The 22,140-nt window shown below is 55.8% G+C and overlaps 3 protein-coding genes across 5 annotated transcripts; 1 reads left to right on the top strand and 2 right to left on the bottom strand.

Moving 5' to 3' along the window:
* Positions 1-1,451: 1,451 nt before the first annotated feature.
* IL17B (interleukin 17B) lies at positions 1,452-3,072 on the top strand (the record flags this gene model as incomplete). Its single annotated transcript, XM_082291721.1, has 3 exons — positions 1,452-1,472; positions 2,340-2,626; positions 2,814-3,072. 3 exons carry the CDS (start codon positions 1,452-1,454, stop codon positions 3,070-3,072), a joined length of 567 nt encoding a protein of 188 aa, XP_082147847.1.
* Positions 3,073-4,195: 1,123 nt separating this feature from the next.
* On the bottom strand, positions 4,196-9,085 carry PCYOX1L (prenylcysteine oxidase 1 like; the record flags this gene model as incomplete). 2 transcript variants are annotated; one of them, XM_082291558.1, is made up of 7 exons in its annotated part: positions 4,196-4,920; positions 5,446-5,586; positions 5,675-5,886; positions 5,967-6,141; positions 6,601-6,807; positions 7,811-7,920; positions 8,994-9,085. In XM_082291558.1, the coding sequence occupies 7 exons, from the start codon at positions 9,044-9,046 to the stop codon at positions 4,262-4,264; spliced, it is 1,557 nt and encodes a 518-aa protein (XP_082147684.1). In that variant the 3' UTR covers positions 4,196-4,261. The 2 variants fall into 2 exon arrangements, with proteins under 2 accessions (XP_082147684.1, XP_082147685.1); XM_082291559.1 differs by lacking the exons at positions 7,811-7,920; positions 8,994-9,085 and adding an exon at positions 7,080-7,182.
* Positions 9,086-9,217: 132 nt separating this feature from the next.
* On the bottom strand, positions 9,218-20,981 carry GRPEL2 (GrpE like 2, mitochondrial). Of its 2 annotated transcripts, XM_082291561.1 has the most exons (5): positions 20,442-20,529; positions 16,231-16,399; positions 15,003-15,084; positions 12,859-13,060; positions 9,218-11,812 (listed from the first exon to the last, which is right to left on the bottom strand). In XM_082291561.1, exons 1-5 carry the CDS (start codon positions 20,474-20,476, stop codon positions 11,656-11,658), a joined length of 645 nt encoding a protein of 214 aa, XP_082147687.1. In that variant the 5' UTR covers positions 20,477-20,529; the 3' UTR covers positions 9,218-11,655. The 2 variants fall into 2 exon arrangements, with proteins under 2 accessions (XP_082147687.1, XP_082147686.1); XM_082291560.1 differs by lacking the exon at positions 20,442-20,529 and adding an exon at positions 20,863-20,981 and having other exon boundaries at positions 11,686-13,060.
* Positions 20,982-22,140: the final 1,159 nt, after the last annotated feature.

The following is a 22,140-nucleotide window of genomic DNA, read 5'->3' on the forward strand; positions in this document are numbered from 1 at the left end:
ACTGTGTGCTCAGATCTCAGCCAAGGGGACAGCAAAGCCCCCGAAATGCTGTGCTGGGGCTGTCCTTGGGGATGTTAACGAGGGTTGGGGTGGATGGGAGCAGCCAGGCTGTCCCCTGCTGCATCCCAGGGCTGGCAGGAGGAGAGGGACAGCATGAGTTGGGGGTACAGAGACCTTTACCCTATTTATGGAGTTTTCTAGAGGCCCAGTTCAGGGACTGGGAAAAGGAGGTTGAAATTTCCCACCGCCCTACAATGCCCAAGGGCCTTCAAATCCCTGAGGACGTGCAGCGAGGCGGGAGGAGGAGGGAAACAACATCCAGTGCTGCCACCGAAGGAGCAGGGCAGAGCCTGCTGCCCGGGAGCGTGGGGAACAGCGCCGGGCACCCGCCTGCGGTTGGGCTGGAGGGGAGGAGGGAGGGATGGAGGGCGGGATGGAGGGGCGGAGGGATGCGGGGAGGGATGGAGGGCGGGATGGAGGGGCGGAGGGATGCAGGGAGGGATGGAGGGGCGGAGGGATGGAGGGAGCGATGGAGAGGAAGGAGGAGGGATGCAGACGGGAAGGACGGAGAGCTGGGAGCGGTTGGGTGGCGGACAGCACCATCGCGTGGCACTTGACCGCAGGGACAGCGACAGCCCAGAGCTGGGGTGCAATGCCAGCCCCTGCCCCCCGCACGGGGAATTACAGCCAGCACCCCCGTGCCTCAGTTTCCCCCACCGCAGCACCCTGAACCCCGGTACTTGGCCCCGGGAGGCCAGAGCAGCACCCACCAGCACCCCGCAGATGCAGGGCCCAGCCCCACGGCCGGCTGTGGGCACAGCTGGTGTGTCCCCACGGCAGGAGCTGGAGGACGGCAGAAGGGGAAGGGTTTGGGGACAGACAGCCCAGGGGCGCAGGGAGTGATGGATGCCATCATCTCACTGCTGGCCAGAAGGGTCTGGGGGCTCCTGGGGACAGCAGAGCTGCCGGTGGTGGTGGCACGCAGATGGCAGTGGGCCCCCAGCCCCAGGTTACCTGCTCACCTTGCTGCCAGCACAGGACACAGCCACGCCTGCTCCTCCTGGGAGCTCCTGCTCCGCCAGCCCAGCAGCCGTGTCCCTCCTGGCCGTGTCTGGGCTGTGACCATGCCGGTGACACCAGCAGAGCCCAAACCCCCTCCCCAGAGCACGTTGTTGCCAAGAGAGCCCCTCGGGGCTGCCTGGTCCGCAGGGGACCCGCCGCTGACCACAGTCGCCACCGCCAGCGGAGCCAGCGCCCGGGGCGGCGACGGGTGGCCGAGTCCCAGACCACGCTGGCCCCCTGCCCTGTCTGCTCCGAGGCTCCCTGGCACCTTGGGGACCGGACACACCTCCGGCGGGGCACAGCCAGGGGCTGGAGCTTTCCCTTTTTAGCTGCCCGGTTTGCAGGGACCGGCCACACTGCAGGACAGCAGCCGGCACCCCTCCGCGGCCATGGAGCGGGCTCCAAACCTGGTAGGTGCCTCCCCGGCGGCTCAGGGCTTGCTCCTCGTTTTCTTTCTCGAACAGAATTATTTGCACGCTTGTTTACCTGGGGTTGTTTGCTTTGGAGGTGCCCTCTGTGGCCTGCCAGGGCCATCGCTGCCACGCCTGGCACGGCGAGGATGCAGCAGCCTGGGACAGTCCGGCACCGGCCGGGGAGAGCAGCCCTGGCCGAGCGGTCCCTGCCCCAGGGCACTGCACACCCACGGGCAGGGTGTGGGGCTGCCTGGGCCGCTGCAGGGACACGAATAGCAGGGAGCAGGACTACAGAAAGCAACTTTGTTCCCTGCTGGGCAGCCTGCCGGGTGGCAGCTCACGGCAGCTGGGCCCGGCGAGGCCGGAGGGAGAAGGGAAGGAAAAAGCATCTTTTCTCTCTCACTGTCCTCAGAGCACAGAGGGAGGGAGAGGAGGGTTTGGATAAAGATTCCATTCTTGACTGTCTCATCTCTGTAAGGCTCCTTTTAAACCAGAGGCTGCCCAGGTACAGCCTGAGCTGGGTCCCTCCCAGCACGCAGCTGCCTCGGGGTGGGCAGGGAGGGGACTGGGCACAGCTTGGGCAGCACAGGCAGGGGCACTTTGGGCAACACAAATTGCCAGCTGCGAGCAGGGTGAGGGGCAGCCATACACCTCAGCTCACCGTGACCATGTGCCCACCATCCCTGCAAACTGCCCTCAGGTGCTTCTCACCTGCAGGCCAGCGCTGCCTTTGGGCACTGAATGTGCCACCCCAAAGTCAGTGTGGTCCTGCCATCACCTGGTGATCCCCAGAGGAGGGAGAGCTCCCCCTCCATGGCAGCCCTGCAGCCCGAGCAGCCGCTCACCATCCTCCTCCTTCCTCAGCTTCTCCTCTGCATCTTCACCTTCGCCATGGTCCTGGTGCCCGAAGCCAAGGACCAGAGCAAGGCAGCCAAGGGCAGGAGAAGGGGCCTGGCACGGCCACCTACGGCCACCCCTGCCCTGGCCTGGGCCCCGGACGACCCCTACAGCAGCATGGCAGAGTATGAGCACAGCATCCAGGACATGGTGCGCCAGCTGAGGAACGGCTCCGAGCCAGGGGACACCAAGTGCCAGGTGAACCTGAGGCTCTGGAGGTCCAACCGGAGGAGCCTGTCCCCCTGGGCCTACAGGTGAGCTCGGGGCAGGGACCTCTGGGACAGGCAAGGTGGCTCTGTGCCAGCACAGGGCTCCAGCACCTGGGGCTGTGGTGGCTGCTGGAGGCTGTGGCAGGATGCGATGCAGAACCCATTTCACCCCGGCCACCCACTGCCCCCATCACCACCTCTCCAGCCTTATCCTGCTTTCCCTCTCCTCCAGGATAAACCACGATGCCACACGGATCCCAGCAGACATCCCCGAGGCACGGTGCCTCTGCACTGGCTGCATCAACCCCTTCACCATGCAGGAGGACCGCACCATGGCCAGCATTCCCATCTACAGCCGGCTGCCCGTGCGCCGCCTGCTCTGCCCGGGCACGGCCGAGGCGGGGCACAGGCCCTCGGGGAAGAAGAAGTGCCACAAGAAGTACCAGATGGTGATGGAGACCATCGCTGTGGGCTGCACCTGCATCTTCTGAGGCTGCACAGATACCCCCTGCAGCTCCCCGTGGGCATCTAACCAGCTTGCTCTTGCTTCCCGAGCTTGCCCAACCCTTTGGGAGAGGTCACCTGGCTGGGCACCAGGGTGAGGGGAGCCCCTGTGTGAGAACTCCTCAAAATTCCCCTGCAGACTCCGTCAGCCTCAGCCCCAGCAGCCACTCTGGGGACACCCAGTGCAGAGGAAGCCCCTGCGAATCACCCAGCCAGACACCCAGTGCCCCGAGGCTTCAGGGCAGCTACGGGCTGGGGGAGAGGAGGAGGCAGCTGCCCATGGTCCCTCTGGCTGGGCACGATCAGGATCAGGATCAGGATCAGGTCTCCTCCCTTCCCAAAGTCCCTACTTCCCTTTGTTCGCTCCATAGCTGCAACGGCTCGGGCAACACCCAGCCCTCCTGTCCTTCCCAGCCCTTCCCAGCCCTCCTGTCCTTCCCAGCCCTTCCCAGTCCTCCCATCCTTCCCAGTCCTCCCCAGCCCTCCCACAAGTTCCTCTGTGCCAGGCTGGGCAGTCCAAGGAGTGGGGAGAGCTGCTGGTGGTTTGGGCAGCTTCTGAAGTCTCAATAAAACGCATTGCTGGCCCTGGTCTGAGCTGGCCCTGCCTCGGCCCCTCACGCTGCCCCTCTGCCCTGCCCAGCTTCTCCCACCGAGGCCCTTCTGCACCCCAAACACCCCCAGAAACACAGAGCACCTGGCAGGACCTGTGATGGCCCACCCTGCATCCCTGGGGCACAGGAGCAGGGTTAGGCTCCGGGCATGGGAGAAGCCATGGGATCTCCAACCTCACCTGTGGTTTCCCAGAGGCAAAGCCAGGAAGGCAGGAGAGGCTGCAGTGTGACCTGGGAAGCTCAGGGGGGACCCATGTACTGCCAGTGCCAGCCAGCCTTGCCCCTGGAAGCCGCCCCAAGATCCCTCCCAAACACAGTGACCCTTTTTCAGGAGAAGGCACAGGCTCCTTTCCAGCAGAGCCTGGGGAAGGGGAACAGGGAAACTGAGGCACACGGCACAGACACAGCAACACTGGGCAGGAACTGTATTCCTGAAGGCCTTCAAGTCACCGGGACACAGCCTGTCCCTTGTCCCCCAGCCCCCCTGGCCTCCCCAAGGCAATAAATACTCACTCCCCAGGCTACCACACACCAAAGCTCCCAGCCCACCAGCCCCACACGGGTGTCACAGCTCCGTCTTCACCTTGTGCATCAAGTCCTTCTGGTCGATCTTCTCCAGGTCCTGATGCCAGCGGTTGTAGGCCAGCAGGGCCACGTTTTTGGCCGCCACCGCTATCATCTCCATGGAGCTGGCCACCCACTCCACGCCGCTGAGGTAGAAGAGGTTCTCGTGGAGCACGATGGGCGGCAGGGCCTTGGCGGCGTCGTAGCGGGGGTACGTCTGCCACTCCGTCACCTGCACCGAGTAGTAGGACCTGAAGAGGGTCTTCAGCTGGTGCTTGTCCAGCGGCTGCTGGGACAGGACGCGCCACACCGCGGCCTCCTGGGGCTGCTTGCGCCGGAACGCCGCCGAGATGTTGACGGGGCAGATGTTGTCCATGGCGTGGAAGAAGAGGTCGGGAGTGTCGGTGGTGAGGATGCTGGTGAAAGGGAACAGCTTGGGGTCGGGGAAGCCGAAGTAGGAGGAGTTGAGGTAGCCGTGCACCACGGAGGTGACGGAGGGCTGGAAGGCTCCGGGGAAGTCGGCAATGGGGGGGTCAAAGTTCTCGAAGGTGAAGTTGCTCCTGCTGGGGTGCAGCGGAGTCGTCACCACCACCATGTCGTAGAAAGCCGAGCCCTGGCCTTCAGTGCTCTCGTAGTGGACCTGATACAGGGCTCTCCCCTCTGAAAAGAGACAGGGGACAGTCAGGAGCTGCCCTGAGCCCCAGGTGGTGCTGCCCTGGCCCTCCTTTTTCCAACCTGACCTCCATGCCCTGGTTTTCCAGTACACACCAGCGCTGGACCACAGCACGTGATGCTTATGGGTGAGTTGCTGACACCTTAGGGTGGCAGAAAGAGTTCATTAAGACTCTGGGAAAATGTTTCCAGAGACGTCCAGCCTAGTGGGGGCACAGAGGGCTGGGGGAACACAGCCCACCCCCCAGGCCCCAGATATTCTTCTGCTGTGCTGGATGGGGGAGCAAGCCTGCAATAAGGATGGTGCCATAGGAGGACCTGAGGGACCTCAAGAGGGAGACCTCAGGTACTGCAGGGTCCCAGTGGATCAGAAAATTCCCAGGAGGACGTTCCCAGGCCCTCTCCCAAGTGCCTTACCAGGACCAGGATGCTCTCCAGCCCCAGCACCCCCACGCTGCCACCATCAACCTCCCACCCTGGTGCACCCAGACCCACAGCCGTGCCCAGGCTCACCCGAGCTGTGCAGGGAGATGCCTGTCACCCTGGCTGAGATGACATTGGCCTTGGTCAGCTTCAGCAGACCTGAACACACCAGCTTGTTCCCTCCTTCCACCGCCCAGGTGCTGCCCTGGGCTCCCGCCAGCGACATGGCTCCTGCAGAGAGGAAGAGGAGGGTGGCTCCACAGCCTGCCCGCAGAGGGGACACTGAGGAGTGTCACACAACAAGGAGAGGTGGCTTCACCTGCGAAGGCGGGCACCAGCACGGACTGGCCGTAGCTGGAGCGCAGGACGGCGGCGATGACATCGTCCACGAAGCGCTGGGTGACGCCCACCTCCAGCAGGGACTCGGCCACCGAGCGCTGGGTCATGTTCACAAAGGCCTCACCGCCCAGCGAGCGCAGCAGCTCCTCCAGGCTGGAGAAGGCGTAGCCGTGCGCCTGGTACTTGTAGATCCTGGAGAGGACGGGAGCAGGGGGCACCCGGTGACGCCCCGGTGCCAGGGAAAACCCCCCCAGCCCCGCGGGCTCTCCTACCTCATGAACTTCTCCATCACCTCCTCCACCCACATCTGCAGGCGCAGGAAGCTGATGCCGTAGTGCCACCAGAGCCGGAAGAGGTTGAGCAGGTACCAGTCGGTCTCCTCCAGGACGAAGTGCTCCCCGCTGAAGATGGCGCTTTTCCCGGCCACCTCGCGCCGGTGCTTGAGGCCTGGCGGGAGCAGAGGGAGCGCATGGCTGGCCCTCCCTGGGGCTGCCTGGCTCCTGGGAAAGGCCAGCGCTGGACACATCCCAGCAGGGACATGGGTGAAGATGCTCTTGGAGAAGCATCAGGAATGAGAGACCCCAAGGCGTGGGATCCCAGCCAGATCATGTTGGGGCACCGCATGGAGCTGCTGCTGCCTACTGGGACAGACTGGTGGGAGTTTGTGAACAACCTCCCAGCACTAATTCCACCAGGACGCCCTGATGGTGACCACCCCATCCCTTTCTCTTTCCAGAGCACAACAGGGCAGGGGTGCATGGACAGCAAGGGGATCACCGCATGCCTGGGGTGCCAAGGGGGGCTGGCAGAAACCCTCCCCACCGCCCCAAGCACAGAGCCCGGGGGTGTCCCAGCCCCCCAGCTCAGCGAGGGATGCCGTGCAAGCGCTGGGACGCCCACGCTCACCCAGGATCTTGACGAAGTCCTGCATGTGGAGGCTGAGGGCGTGGATGGAGGCTCCCCGGCTCTCATACTGCTGCTTGTTGACGGTGACGGTGGCCAGGCGCCCGCCCACGCCCGCCGCCTCGTACACGTCCAGCTGCACCTGCGGCCCGAAATGCTGCTGCAGGAAGTACGCGGCGGCCGAGCCCCCCAGCCCGGCGCCCACCACGGCTGCGGGCGAGAGCGGCGAGAGGCCGGGTCAGCGGGGCCACGGGGGTTCCGCCGCTCCCCCAGCCGCGGTGGGGAAGCATCCCCGCGAAGGCGGGGATGCGCTGGGATGCGCTGGGATGCAGCGGTGCGGAGCCCCTCGGCCGCGCAGGGGTGCGGAACGCTCTGTGCCGGCCCCGGCGGGGCAGGGAGGCGACCCGGTGCTGCCGGCCCCCACCGCGGGCACCCGGCTGCCCAGCCCAGCCCAGCCCAGCCCAGCCCGTTCCCCCGCGTACCGATGGAGCGCGGCGCGGCGCGGGCGGCGGGCGCGGCCGGGAGCGCGGCCAGGAGCGCGGCCAGGGCCGGCAGCAGCGGCAGCGCGGCGGGCGGCGGGGCCATGGCGCGGAGAGCGGGGCCGGCAGCGCCCGCCCCGGCCCGCCCCTCCCGCAGGCTCGGCCCCCGCGCCCCCCGCGCCCGCCCCGCCCCGAGCCCGGCACGGGCGGAGGAGGCGGCGCCGGGCCCGGGCAGCGCGGCCCCGCAGGGTCGGGGCGCCGGAGCCCCCAGCGGGGAGCGGCGCTGAGGGGACGCGGGGGACTCTGGCATCCTGCGAACAGCCGCGGCGAGCATCTCCCTGCCCTCCGCTCCTCACACGCGGCCCACAGCCAGGCCCCAAGCCGGGAACTGCCCCGGCAGCACCGCGCTCCCGCTGGTGCTGCCAGGGCACGCTTTCCATGTGCTCCGTGCGCACGCGGGTGATGCTCACAGAGCTCGGTCCCCGGCTGAGCGGAGCAGGCTGGGTCCTGCCAGCCTCATGCAGCAGCACGGGCTTTTCAAGCTTTCCCTGGGACTTTCTGCCCTGGGCAAAACGAGGTGCCTGACAGCGAGCAGTTTGTGCCAAGGGCATCCCACGGGAGCCCGCTGCTACTCGGATTACAAAGGAGAGCAAAGGCTGAGCAAAAACTCTCGAACAGGTTGGACATGTAATTACAGACCCAGAGCCTGCTCCAGCCCAGGGCTGGCTCCTTACCAAGGGGCAGAATTTTGTTTGAGAACGCATCCACTTGAACTTCATCTCCGGGAAACACAACACGAGCACAGGCCCCTTCCTTTCTCCAGCCAGGAGCCACTTCAGCCTTCCTGCATGGGGAGCACGTACAACCCTGAACCTCAAGTGGGAATATTTGGGGTGGGCACAGACAAAAATTACCTTTGCTCAGCTCGCCCTCACAATTGGCAGATCCCACTGGGATGGGGAGATGACGATCCCAAGCAGCTTAAAACACAGCACACAAATATCTTTGCAGCACGTCTCGGGTTTTAACAAGCTCTTACTTAACCAGCCTCATTTCCCCAAGGGCTGTGGGCGACAAGGAATCTGCTGTGCACACAGCAGGGCTCCCAGGCAGGTCAGCACTGCTCCCAGTCCCCTCCCTGCTTGCAGGAGTTCTTCTGGAATATCCTGCCATAAGCAAAATGCTCTGCCCCAAGCCCCAAGGCTTTTCTGCAGATGGTGGTTTGAGAACTCCCAACTCTCATTGTTGCTGCAGAGGAAAACCAGCAGCCCCAGAAATTGCCTAATGCAGCAGCAGGATTTCCTGGCGTGGTTACACCAAGAAATGCCCGTGCATTTTAGCAGGATGAGGAAAAGCCCCCACAATGGGACATCACCCCGGCACCACAGCTGGCTTTGCACGGAAATATGGATCTCACCCCATAAAGGCTATCTGTAAATGGTCTTTTGAAAAAGCTTTTTATTGCAGGCAGAAGCGCCCAGGGGCATCCAGAGCTCTGGGAGAACAAGGCCCACCCACAAGGCACCAACTGGCACGGCAAGAGCAGGAATGGAGGCCCAGCTATTTTTGCAGAGAATGAAATCTGTTACAAACACACCCTTACAGAGAAAGCCTCGTCTTTTCTCTGACAAATCCCTGAAATCACAGCCTGCCTGTGGGTACCACGGGTGTGAATGCAGCCTGTAAATGAAGCCACCGTTAACTGCACTGCTGCACAATTCGCTGGCTGCAGCACAGCACACGCAGGGGCAAACGGGCAGCAAAGCCAAGCAAAAATAAACTCAGATATCCAGATTTCAGCTGATGGCAGAGCTCTGCTGAAGCAACACCACCAGAGGCTGGGAGAAAACATTTCTCTATGCAGTCATCCAGGAACAGACACAGCAGAAGGAGTGGAAATACCATGGACTGACACACCTGGGTGGGTTGTCAGGGCAGGAATCCTCGGCAGCAACTCTGTGTGTGTGCATTTCTGGGAGTCCTCCTAAAGCACCATCAATAAAATGTTCAGCCAAGTGCTGCTCTGGTCCTTTTCACAGACAGTGGGATCAGGAATAGCAAGAAACCTTCCAGTGTGCAGTCCCAGCTGGCTGGAGTCGGAATGAGCAGCAGTTTGGGGCAGGGAAAAAAGGCAAGAGAAGTCACTGCAATTCTTCTGTTTTATTAGCAAATGGGCAGTATCTGGACATCTAAAGGAAATCAGCCCTTTCCAACATCCACTCAAATGTCGTTGTCAATTCCTTGCGCTGCTCCCACACATCTCTGTCTTTTGTACAGCCAGAACCTTTGGGTAAACAAAGAGCACAGAAACACACAAAAAATACAATATATATGCATCTTCCCCCCACCTAAATGGCCTTTGATTTTTGGAGATTAGCAACGCTTTGTTCATTTGACTTTGCAAGAAATATCAAAACATCTCGAGTTTTAAAATAAAAAAATACTACACTATTCACAATATAAAACTTAAATACTTTTTTTTTTTTAATTAAGGGACTGCTAAGAGCTGTTGAGTGATCACAGCTTTTCCAACAGAAACTCTGCTGCTGAAGCACTGAGAAGTTAAGGTTCACAAAGCAACATTCATTTCATTCTGCACTGCTCCTGGTCAGAGTTCAGATCTTGCCATGCTCATGACAGTGCCACTGGAGACTTGTCCAGGTGTGGAAATAACTAAAAGGTACATGAGGTCCTCTCCTCTGCTATTCCTGCCCTGCTAATGTATTCCTGTGTTTTATTAACAGTCATTGGATAAAGTGACCATGGGTCAGTCCCTCCCTGCAAGAGTTACACAAACAGGGCAGAAAAGGTAGTGAGAACCAAGGAGAAATTCAACCCACCCTTCCACAATCTCATCCAGGACAAAAGACATCATTAAATGTGCTTGAAAGGCAAGAGAATCAAATTTTGCCTGGGGAATCTGGATTCTGTGATGGAATCCAGGTTTGGTTATTTCATTTTCACTTCACCTTTCAAAGGAAGCAGAAACTGGGACAAACAACAGCTACAGGATTTATCTCTTTGGTAACATCTGTGAAAGAGTCTCTCAGCACTGGGTCCATTTCACATGAATGATAAAACCTGATAGGATCCTGCAGAAGTTTCGTAGGTTTGACTGGGAAAAGAACTTGCCCCAAATTAAACAGGGCCTCTGTGAGGGTGGGAAAGACTGCACAGGAACTGGATCCCTCAGATCCTTGCTGCAGCCACACTGCAGTGCCTCAGTGAATGCAGCCCCCAGACAGACAAGCTGAATAAACCATCTCTCAGTACAGACAGAAGGTCGGGAGTGCATTTTAGGGTATTTCCTTAAGGCAGAAGTGGGTGACTGCTGGCTGAGGACACAGGCAGGGTTGGCAAACCCAAGCTGGACTGAGTGGCTGTAACATTTTTTTCCCAGTCCAGTGGCTCCATGGGTGAGTTTAAAGAGGGTTTGGATCCCATCGCTCCTGGTCACACCCAGCTGCAGCCTCTCTGTGACACAAAACTGTCTGTTGTGTAAAATCCTGCGCTTCTGTTCGGTTCCTTACAATTAAAGTTTCACTTTCAGAGTTGGTTTCCAGCTCTCCCCTCACACTGCAAGACTCAGCTGCTACAGCAGGGGCTGAAGAGGCAGCAGAGACCCCACTGTTCCTTCCAGCTGAGGACATGGGTTCCTCACTTTTGAGGAAGAACAGCAAGATTTGTAGCGCCGCATTTCATATTTTAACCATTCTTCTCTGGAGGAACAGCGTACCCTGGTGACCTGCTCAGCAGAACAATAGGAAGTCCTGTTTATCTCTGAAACTTCCAAAAACATGATAATAATACAAGAGCACGGAACAAGAGGTCTGTCCATGAGCTAAAGCTGCAAGAAGTGCTGTTTCAGGGCTGAAATCTCCAGTACCTCCCTCAGAACCAGAAACCCACACTCCAGAAAGGATCCACTACAGACACACACCACAGCTGCCACTAAAAAAGGTTGCATGGGGCAGGTGAGAAAGGTGCAGAGTCCCTAAATTTCTGGGATGACAACCCACTGACTGCACACAGTCTCCCCAGGTGAAAGACTGTCAGTATTAAAGGCTGTGGTAATCTTGAAGTCCACCACAAAAGGGTTTTTCAGCTGAAGCCTGCAAAGGAATGGGAGAAGAATAAATTTTCTACCAAACCATCGATGGCATCCACTCCAAGTAAAGCGTTTTTGGAAGTGCATTTGTCAGGTTATGGATCCAATTCCAGAAAGTAAAAAAGGAAGGGATGAACAAATCAGTTAGAAACAACCTGAAAAACAACCATTCCTGGTTTTGTGGCTTGTCTGTTCTTCTGTCATTTGACTGCTTGCTGCTCTGCAAAGGGTTAAATTCTGATCCTCCTCTGTGACTGCATCCTTTCAGCTGAGACAAATGAACTCCCAGGCAATAGGGCCAGTGGGAAATACATATGTGCTGTGACAACAACATGCCTCCAAGCAGGAGGACAGCTCGAGGTCAGCTTTCACTTCCTCAGCCTTCTGCTTCTCTTGCTTTCTTCTCACTGCTGCTAAAATTGGTTCAAGGGCACTTGAGACTTTGGAGCAGAGAAGATTTTTCTCCTTGCGTCAAAACCCAAAAGGTTTCATATTTGCTAGGACCATTGAAAGTAGGATCAGAATGTGGATTGGAAGTTGGTGTAAACTGAGGATCTCTACAGGAGAGCTGAGAAAATAGAACAGTCCAGATTTCCTGCTTAAGGGCACAGCTCCATTTTGCCAGCAGCTGCAACGAAGAGCACACAGTTTATCATGCTTGAAAGCTGCACAAATACCCACCAGGGAAGAGAAATTACTCTCCTCTAAAATATACATTTGGGTTGGAGATTAAGACATGTGAGGACAGTTTTCTGGCTCCACCACAAATCACCGTTCCCTGTTTTACCTTTGGGAACAAAGAGTCAAGCTGGAATTTCACCTGGAGAAGGAATATTAGTCTGACCTATCAACTGAATTCTTTTAAAACCCTCATCTCTATTCAACTTTAGTACGACAGAGATTCCATGAATTCCAGATTGCTGTCCTGAAGCAACATAAGAAAAAGCTGCCCCTAAATGTCATTTCAAGTGATCATCTTTACCCCATCCGAGGGGTCTGGGGACAAATGAAGACATCAAATCCAGGTGACAATACTCATCCCTCTGGACTTTTTCCAGTGCTTTGCACGGGAAAAGCCTCACCACATCCCTGTGAGGTAGGTCAGTATTATTACAGTCCCTTAATACAGCTGTGGAAAGTGAGGCAGAGAAGCTCCTCTCCTGAAGGCCACTGCAGGAGTCTCCCTCAGAGATGGAACAGGGAGACAAGAAGAGAATTTCCCTTTCTCTCCCTATCTCCCCTCTTCCCCATACATACCTTCATGGAGAAATAAGCAGAGAAAGGGGCTACAGTGCCACAAATTTCTGACAAACAGCAGGACTCCTACAACTACTCCACGGACTCCAGACAGGATTATTAAACACACAAGTACCTCAGAACGAACGGCGACACCGCCGCGCGCACGACCCCGAAGCCATCACACGATACAAACCCAGCTCAATAAATAAGTAAATACATGCAGCTGCAGCTGGGACTGTCCCCAGCTCAGGAAGGTCCCAGGTGGAGCAGGGGAAGCCACGTCACTCCTGTGCCTCCACAGCGACACCGACCAGCGCATGCCTGATGGTGCGGCCGTGCAGTTTGTAGCCGTCCTGAGTGACCAGCGCCACCGTGCCCGGCTGCATGCCCTCGGCTGGCACGTGGCAGATGATCTCGTGGTCGTAGGGGTCGTACCTGCCACCCACAGGGTTCATCTTCTGCAGGCCATGCTTGGCAAAGACGCTCTGCAGCTTGGCCTCGATGAGAGAGAGGCCCTCGTAGATCTTCTTCAGGGTCGGGTTGGGATCGCTGGGCTCTGCCTGGCCCGCGGCGCTCTCGGCTGTCTTCTCCAGGATGTCTGCTACCTCCACCAGGTCCCTGCAGAAACTCTGGATCCCTGAAGGAAGGAAGTGAAGGACAGTTTACAGAACATCCAGAGCTCCAGTAGCGAGGACAGACACAAAGCCACAGCGGTTTGAAGGCACCTTTAAAGCTGCTCATTGATTTGAACTTAATTTAGCGAGACCAGGTGGTGTCTCCTGGAACCAAAGCTTCAGCACTAAGAGTCATCTAAAGACTCCCCAAACGAAGGAATATGCAGGAAATGCACATCTATACCACGAACATTTATATTTTTGGTCTTCCTGACAGAGCAGAGCATTAATGTGTCGCTCCAAACAGATTTTTGCAACTTGGATTTGTCATTCAGGACTCTGCTCCACACCCCCTGCTCCAGTCCCACTGACATAATTTTGTCATAGGAATGCCATTCCACAGGGAACAAACACAATGGGGGGAAGCAAAAACAATGCATGGCTATTCAAAAGTACAAAATCCCCAATTTATTCATAGCTTAAAAGCACTGTGGAGGGACTGGACCAAAATGGTCCTTGGGTTGGTCATGAACAGCCAGGCAGTTTTTGTCATTAGAAAAACGGGGTTAGATTGGCTGCATTTCCACAAGTGGTTTCTTGCACAGTGCAGAAATTCCAGGAAAAGCAGCGTCCCTCAGTTACATAAATGTCATAACTCCCTAACTGGAATGACACATCAGGGAAACAGAGAAAATGAGGCAATAGTCAGGTGCTGTCTCCAGCTTTACATGTGAACAGGCACAGAACAAAGGAAGAGGAAGGAGATGCAACAAAGGAACAGACAGAAACCCAGCAATTACCACTCATTTCACGGAATCAGAGTCATTTAGGCTGCTCAAGACCTTTAAGATCATCAAGGCAGCACTGCCAAGGCCACCACTAAACCGTGTCACCGAGTCTTTTAAACATCTCCAGGGATGGTGCCCCCACCTCTTCCCTGGGCAGCCTGTGCCAGTGCTTGGCAACACTCTCAGTGAAGCCATTTCTCCTAAAAGCCAATCTAAACCTCCCCTGGCACAACTTGAGGCTGTTTCCTCTTGTCTTACCCCTCATTAATTGGGAAAAGAGACCAACCCCACCTTGCTACAGCCTCCTTTCAGATCTTCCTCTTATCTACAGATCTCACTCTGTAAGCAATTTCCAATAAAGAGCTTATTTTTTCTTCATGTGTGAGGCATGCTACCTATAAAATCCAAAGAGCTCAAAAAACCCCTCTCAAAATCAATCATCCCGTTGTTGATGATGCCCAAACTCAGCAGCCATTTTACAGCACCACAGGTGGAAGGTAAGCAAATACAGCAGCTCTAATTTCAAGGCTGCTAGAATTAACTGACAACAAACCTTGTGAGATTCATTCAGTATGGAGAAAAACAGTTTTTCATTCTCAGAGATGGTTCTGGCACAGTGCAGTGCCTGAACAGCAGTTTCTTCCCCCTTCACCTGCTTCTGCTGCCAAAGCTACAAATCCAGCTCGTTTCACTGGTGCTAAAATATTTCTTTTAGAAGTTTTAAACATCTTATCTAGAGATTGACAACTACTGCCCCAGGCAGCATCTACCTCCAATGAACTGGAGCAGAAGAGGCTGTTAATATAGTAAAGGAGATCACAAGCTGATGACACAGCTGAGTATAAAATACACCCTGCCAGAGCCAACCCTCAGCACACAGCAGAGCCTGGATTTTCAACCAAGTCAGCAGAACTAAACTCAGCTGCACTGGGACTATTTAAAAAAGAAAAAAATAGTCACAATTCTGGGATTCTGTGGGTAAACCTGATAGGACAGGACACAGCTGGATATGGAGAAAAAATTGTGATTAAGCCCAGATATCAAGAGTCCAGGCCAAACATCCCACCAAGCTTTACAATGAATGAGGGAGGGCAGCTCAGGGGGACAGAAAAGCTGCTGATCAGCATTTCTGCTCAGACAGGCAGGCCAGTGCAGCAAACACAGCTCTTCTGCTCACCAAAGAGTTTGGCATCTTCCACAAACTTCTGTGTTCTCCTCCGGACATTCTCGGAATCTGCCAAAGCTTTCCGGTATCGCTCCTGCAACCACAGAGAAGACACTTCAAACCAGGAGGCAAAACCCCTTTCCTTCAGAAACACTTTAAAAAGAGAAGGTTGTGCTGGGCTCCTGCATTTTCATACAAATGAAAAGTCCTTCTCCTACTGGATTAACCAAAAACTGCAACTCCCTCAGAAGGGCAGAAGTCAAGGCCAGAAATATTCTGGGCACTGAATGACTGAATTCAGCTAAACACTGACTGCCAGGCTGCTGCTGAGAGCCTCCCTTCTCCAGCAGGCAGCTCTGTGAGCAGCTGATTTCTCACTCAGTGCAGGATTCTCAGGGTGATTATCCCCAGAACAGTGGGATTTAATCCCCTCCTCAGTCACGTGAGCTCTTCAATATAGAACCTGATTGCCACCACACACTGGCACTTAAAAGGACTTCCCTTCTTGGATAATCTGGATCCAGTGTGACATAAAGATATTAAGGACTGTCCAAAGGAGGGGCACGAGAATGGAGGGGCCATGGAGGAGCAGCTGAGGTCACTGGGATTGTTCCACTGGAGGAGACTGAGGGGAGACTCCTCGGGGTCTGCAGCTCCTCCCGAGGGCAGCTCCGATCTCCGCTCTCTGGGACAGGGACAGCGCCCAGGGAATGGCTGGAGCTGTGCCAGGGAGGTTTAGGTTGGAGATCAGGAAAGGTTCTTCCCCCAGAGGGTGCTGGGCACTGCCCAGGCTCCCCAGGGAATGGGCACGGCCCCGAGGCTGCCAGAGCTCCAGGAGCGTTTGGACAGCGCTGCCAGGGATGCCCAGGGTGGGGCTGTTGGGGGGTCTGGGCAGGGCCAGGAGCTGCACTGGGTGATCCCTGTGGGAACTCAGGATATTCCATGATTTCATGCCAATATGTGATGCTTATCAGCATGAAGCTACTGCCACAAGGCTGTGAAAGAAGTGACCAGCTCCAACACCCAGCTTTTCCTGCCAGGATCATACCATCAGTGCCCTGCTGACAGATGGTGTTTTTGGGGAAGGCAGGGTGGAATTTCACCCTCTCACCCTCAGGGCACAGCTGCTCTGGAGCTCTGTGTGTGTCACAGCATTTAGGGAAAAATCCAGGGCCGAAAGACAGACCAAGGCAAGGGGACTGAAGCAAAGGCACCCTCCTGATGCCACCAGCACACTCACAGTTAAATCTCGGACTTGCTCCTCCAATTTTATGGCTTTGTGCTCCAAGGCACAGTCAGAGAGGGAGTGCTTGGGCTCGTCACTGGGATCCTCTGGGCCACACTCGTCTCCTGTACTTCTCTGCTGAGCTGCAGTGCTGAAAGCACAGGAGGACCCTCTGAAATACAAACTAAAATAAAGAAAGAAACAAAATAATAAAGAAACAAAGTTGAGTAACTTCAGGGTCAACAAGAATTCAAGATTAGTGTCGTTATTAAAAGCAGGCTCTCTTAAAAAAAGTACACAGGATTCTAAACACAATTTTAGCTCTTTCCAGAAAATACAGACAATCAGCACAGAAACACAAAGAGGTGTTTTAAAACTCTTTATTTTAGACTAACATGGCACACAGAGGCTTTACACCACTTCTTTGGCATACCTTGAGAAGAGTCAGATTTTCACAGAAACACAGAATAACTGAGGTTGGGAAACACCTTCAAGACCATCAAATCCAACCTGTGACCAATCCCCACCTTGTCACCCAGCCCAGAGCCCTGAGTGCCAGATCCAGTCATTCCTTGGACACTTCCAACACATCCCTGGTCTTTTCCAACCTAAATAATTCAGTGATTCCCCGATTGTTTCACTCTCCTACTACACCTCCCTCTCACACCTTACACCAGGAAGAATCTGCAGAGCAAAACACAATTTACTTCCAAACCGGCTCCATACAGGAAATATTGCAGTACACACCTAACAAGGAAAGGTGTATTCTCCTTTTTTGGGAACACCTGGGCTCTTCCTCTGAGCAAAGCTTTCACCACCCCCTTCCTGCAATGTTTTCTATCCCCTCTCTGCAATGTTTTCCATATACTAAGTGCACATCTACCCAGTGAGAGGCAGCACAGCCCAGAAATCCCTGTGCTGGCACCAACTCCACTCCTGTGTTTATACAGAACAATTCCACACTGCACAGAGACTTTAATTTAGACCCCAGAATCGATTCAGCTGAGTTCACATTACCAGGCCTGAACCATTCTTACTCTTTAGCAAGGCTGCATTGCTCAGGCTCAATGTCACAGATGTGCACAGAGGTTGTTCTGGGGTCCATCATGAGGCCTCAGTGCTGTTCAGCAGTTTTGCCCCCTTTATTCCAGTACTGGAGTTGAGCAGAATTCAATTTCGAGGAGTTAAACCAGCTGAAAAAGCACCCTATAAAACAAGAGGACTTTTCTCTCTGTGTCCCTGAACGGGTTTGCTGACAGATCAGATCAGTGCAAGTGCCAGTACCAAAGAGAAGCCAAAAATGTGAGATGTGGGGCAGGGAGGAGGTGTCCCTGAGGTGGTTCAGACTGGCTCAACCCTCAAAGCCCAGCTCAAGAGATCTGGGTCTGCCCAAAGACCACCAGGCATCTCCTCCCACCCTGTGTTTAGCAGCCCAGATGTTCCCTCACTTAAATCCCTAATACCAGGTTGCTAAATGTCCCACAGCACTAATGACAAACCTCCTTTCCCCACCTGAGGACATTTGCATCTGCAGTTTTTATTAAGTGGGTACTTAAATCATCACCTGTATGTCAAACCGTTCCTTTTCAACAAATTATATATGCCAAATAATACAAATCTGAAAGTGCTTTTTCTACCTACACTTGCTCTAGAATAGGATGTTCCTCAGGCTAATCTTTAAAGAACCATCTGGGTTCCAGGAATGCCAACACAGGGGGAAAAAACCTCTGCATTTTATCCCTGGCTGCTGTTTGGGGCACAAGGCCCCATCTTGAATGATTTTTAACATTCCTGTCACATTCATTTTATTATTTATTAAAAGTGCTCATTAACAGCACTTTTTCAAAGTTAAAGAAAGTAGATTAAACTGGAGAGGAGGACAGAGCAGGACCCCTCCACCAAGCCTTCAAAAATCAATCTGTGAGGCTTTCTTTCCACTTAAAAATATCCATGGCAATCACCAGCTACAAGCTTTGTCCTTTATCATCTCACATTTCATTTCCAAGAGCTGCAGGGATGGAAATCAGCCACGCTACAGACACACCAAAGAACCCGAAACACAGCTGAGAAATCTCTGGGCCCCTCAGAGATGAAACTCCCGTGCTTTAAAAATAGGCTGTGCAGCTCAGTTAACTCCTCTGCACCCAAGAAGCCAAAGTTGGCGAGGTATTTTCCCCTGCCAGTGGTTACAGTGCAGGGATGGGTGTGTTTTGCGTGGGAGAGGGGCAAGGAGGAGCCGGTCCCAGTTGCAGGGAGCTGCCTACGTGGAGCAGGGAGCTGCCTGCATGGAGTTCTCTCTGCAGCCCGTGAACCCAAACCCCAGAGCGCTCCCCCGTGCAGGGACATGCCCTGGGTGCCACGTGCAGCCTGGAAAAGTTGTGGCCAAGAAATCGGAACCGCAGCCTGACTCCACAGGGAATTCTTCAGGTCTGTAATGCAGGGTTGAAAATGCCGCTCAATTTGCTCCTTCCTGCAGGATGAAAGGAATCCTCCCCTGCAAGTGGCAGGAGCTATTTACAGGCTGTCCCACTGACTGGGCTCCATCTTCTAAACACTGGCTTGATCACAGCTGCCCTAAAAATAGGCATGGATCCCACGGGAGGAAGCTGACACATCCTGAAGTGACAGACACGTGGAAGTCGCTGGGTGTGTGAAGGGGGTTACACGAGTTGGTGTTACAGAAAGATTTACAAAGTGATGTCACAGAAAGCCAAAGAGATAAGAAATAGCAGAGGAGTTGATTGCAGCCATATGGCTCAAGCCAATTTGGCCTTCAAGATTAATATTTCAATGATGAGAACGGGTCTCTGGTCAGGGATACAACGGTATCACCTCTTTCTGGAGCGCCCGACCATCCCAAAGTGACCATCAGCTCTCTCTAACCCAAGGGTCCTTCCCCACCTCTCCTGGAACACTCCCTCTGACCATCCCAAAGTGACCATCAGCTCTCTCTAACCCAAGAGTCCTTCCCCACCTCTCCTGGAACACTCCCTCCTCCTCCTCCCAAATCAGCATGACAAAGCACTCGAGTGCTGAGACACACAGAAACATCTGCCCTGGTTTCAGCTCTGATGAGCCTGCTTTGGAAGGAAATCTAATTACTCCCAATTCCTTCGTGCTGTTTCATCAGGGAGTGACTCCAGAGATAATGCAGTGGAAAGAGGGGATTGTCCCGCTCTGCTCTGCACTGGGGTGGCCTCACCTCGAATACTGGGGGCAGTTTTGGCTGCCACAATGTAAGAAAAACCTAAAGGAGGGACAAAGAAAGGACACGAAGATGGTGAAAGATGCGGGGGGGCCATGCCAGGGTTCCAGGAGCATTTGGACAACACTCTCAGGCACAGGGTGGGATTTCTGGGGTGTTCTGTTCCGGGACAGGAGCTGGATTGAAGATCCCTGTGGGTCCCTTTGCAGCTCAGGATATTCTGTGATCTCTTAACACCATGAGGATTCCTCCTCAGTGAAGCTGGAGAACAGGACTGTGCACTGCACCTCCACACAGGATGGCTGCAAATTGGGCAGGGGGCTCCCAGATTAAGCCAGTCCAGGGTATGGAATCCCTGGGATGGGAGCCTGGACCCCACCAGCCCTGCCTTGCTCATGGAGCTGTTCCCATTGATGGTGACCCAGGCTGAAAATTTGTGTACAGTGAAGAGTTCCACACCAACAGCAGGTCCTGCTGATCCTTCAAGATGGAAACCTGCTCAGCTCCATCACTCACCTATTTCACAGTTGTTGCACCTTTTTTTAGAGGGGCAAAGCAGTCTTCATACATATAAGAGGGAGAATTTCCTGACATGCATATTTACACTTAGTCCCAAACACAGCTCCCTCTATTACGTGCTGCAGATTTATTATATTACATTTAAAGAGTCTTTTGGTGGTGTTTCTCATCTAGACAAAAAAAAAAAAAATTACCATGCATTTTGGCTTTTTTTCTTTTTACCTGTCCATACTTCACTCAAGTAACCAAAGCATCTTTATGGATTTCTCTTTTCTAAGGCATATTCCGTGGACACTGTTTTTCTGTCTAAATATTGACACAATTAAGTGGATTCTCTTCCTGCGACCACCCAAAACACGCTGATAGCACATGTGCTGCCTCACCACCAAAAACAAAACCCGAGGAGCGCATTAAACCCGTAATTAATGAATAAATGGTTCAGCCGGCCGAGACACAAGAACCCACCCACAGCGGCAGGAAACCACCTCCCAACGTGACTTACCGAGCGCGGAAACGCTTTGCCTTAATAATGAACATAATTTAAGCCCCCCCAAAAAATCACTTTTCCGGCAAAAGAGCTTGGTTATCGGGGGTTATTTCTGCTCCAGGGCGTTTTGAGGAGCGGAGAACGGCAGCGTGGCGTTTTGGGGGGTGAGATGGGCACCGGCGGGGGATGATGGGCACCGGCAGGGTGCGGGTCGGGGTCTGGCTGCGGGTTCGGCTCGGGCTCCAGATCCGCATCAGGGTCGTGGTTGGGGTCCGGCTCCGGCTCTAGATCCGCTCCCGCCCCCGGCGCGGCGCCCGCCCGGGCCCGGCCCCGCGGCGCTGCCACGTCTGTCCCCGACCCCCCCGCGGCTCCGGGCCACCCCTGTCCCCCCGTACCGTGCCGTGCCGTGCCATCCCACCCAGCCCGCCCCACGTACCTGCCTGTGCCAGCCTTGCCGCCCGCGGGCAGCAGGGCCCCGAGGCGCCTCAGGGAGCGGGCGGCCATGGCCCCGCACGGCGCCGGCCGGGAGCGGCGGAGGAGGCGGCGGCGGCGATGCGCCCGCGTCACCGCGGAACTACAGCTCCCACACGGCCCTGCGGAGCGGCGGGCGGGGCCGCGCTGAGGGGACGAGGGGACGAGGGGGTGAGGGGATGAGGGGGAATGAGGGGGAATGAGGGGGAATGAGGGGGAATGAGGGGGAATGAGGGGGAATGAGGGGATGCTCCGCCCGCCGCCGCACACGCGGCTCCGGGACCCCGGAACTCGGCTCCGGCCGCAAGGGGCCGGGACCCCGGGTTTGGCTCCGGCCACGTCTCCTGTCCCCCGAGATTCCTACCTGGACACACGGCACCGCCCCCGGGACTAGGACCGGACACGGCCCCGGTTCCCTGGAGCTCGGGCCCGGACACGGCTCCAGTGTCCCAGGGATCGGGCCTGGACACACAGCTCCAGCTCCCTGGAGCTCGGCTGCGGACGCCGCTGCGTCCCCCGGGACTCGGACCCGGACACGGCCCCGGTTCCCTGGAGTTCGGCCCCGGACACAGCTCCATCCCCCGGGACCCGGACCCGGACCCGGCCCCGCTCCTGCCTCCCGCGGAGCTCGGACCTGGGCACCGGGGACACAGCTCCGCTCCCCTTGGCTCGGACATGGGCACACGGTTCTGCCCCCCGGGGCTCGGACCTGGTCCCCACAGTGCTCGGACACGGGCACACGGCTCCTGCCCCTGGCTGGGCGGGTTAAGGGGGCGAGAACAGGACAAGTTTCACCTCTAGTTCAGGAAACGACTGGAAGAGACTGCGAATGTGCCAGACCTGTGGTGAATAAACATCAACCAAAACCCAAAGCCTTGGCCAAGGCTGCCAACAACTGGGAGCCAGCATGAAGGATGAGGGGGAATGGCCTCAAACTGGCAAAGGGCAGGGTTGGATGAGATACTGGGAATAAATTCTTCCCTGTAAGGATGCTGAGGCCCTGACAGAGGTTGCTCTGAGAAGCTGTGGCTGTCCCATCCCTGCAAGTGTCCAAGGCCAGAGCGGATGGAGCCTGGAGAAACCTGGGATAGTGGAAAGCATCTCTGCCCCTTAGAATGAGCTTTACGGTCTTTTCCAACCCAGACCAGTGTGGGAATCTCTGATGTGTTTTCAGGGGGCTGCCTGTCCCAGCGGCCACTGCCACAGGGGTGCTGTGCCCACCCCAGCCCCACCCTTACCCTTT

The sequence above is a fragment of the Coloeus monedula genome (genome assembly GCF_965178545.1).
Source record: "Coloeus monedula genome assembly, chromosome: 15".
NCBI classification, from domain to species: domain Eukaryota; kingdom Metazoa; phylum Chordata; class Aves; order Passeriformes; family Corvidae; genus Coloeus; species Coloeus monedula.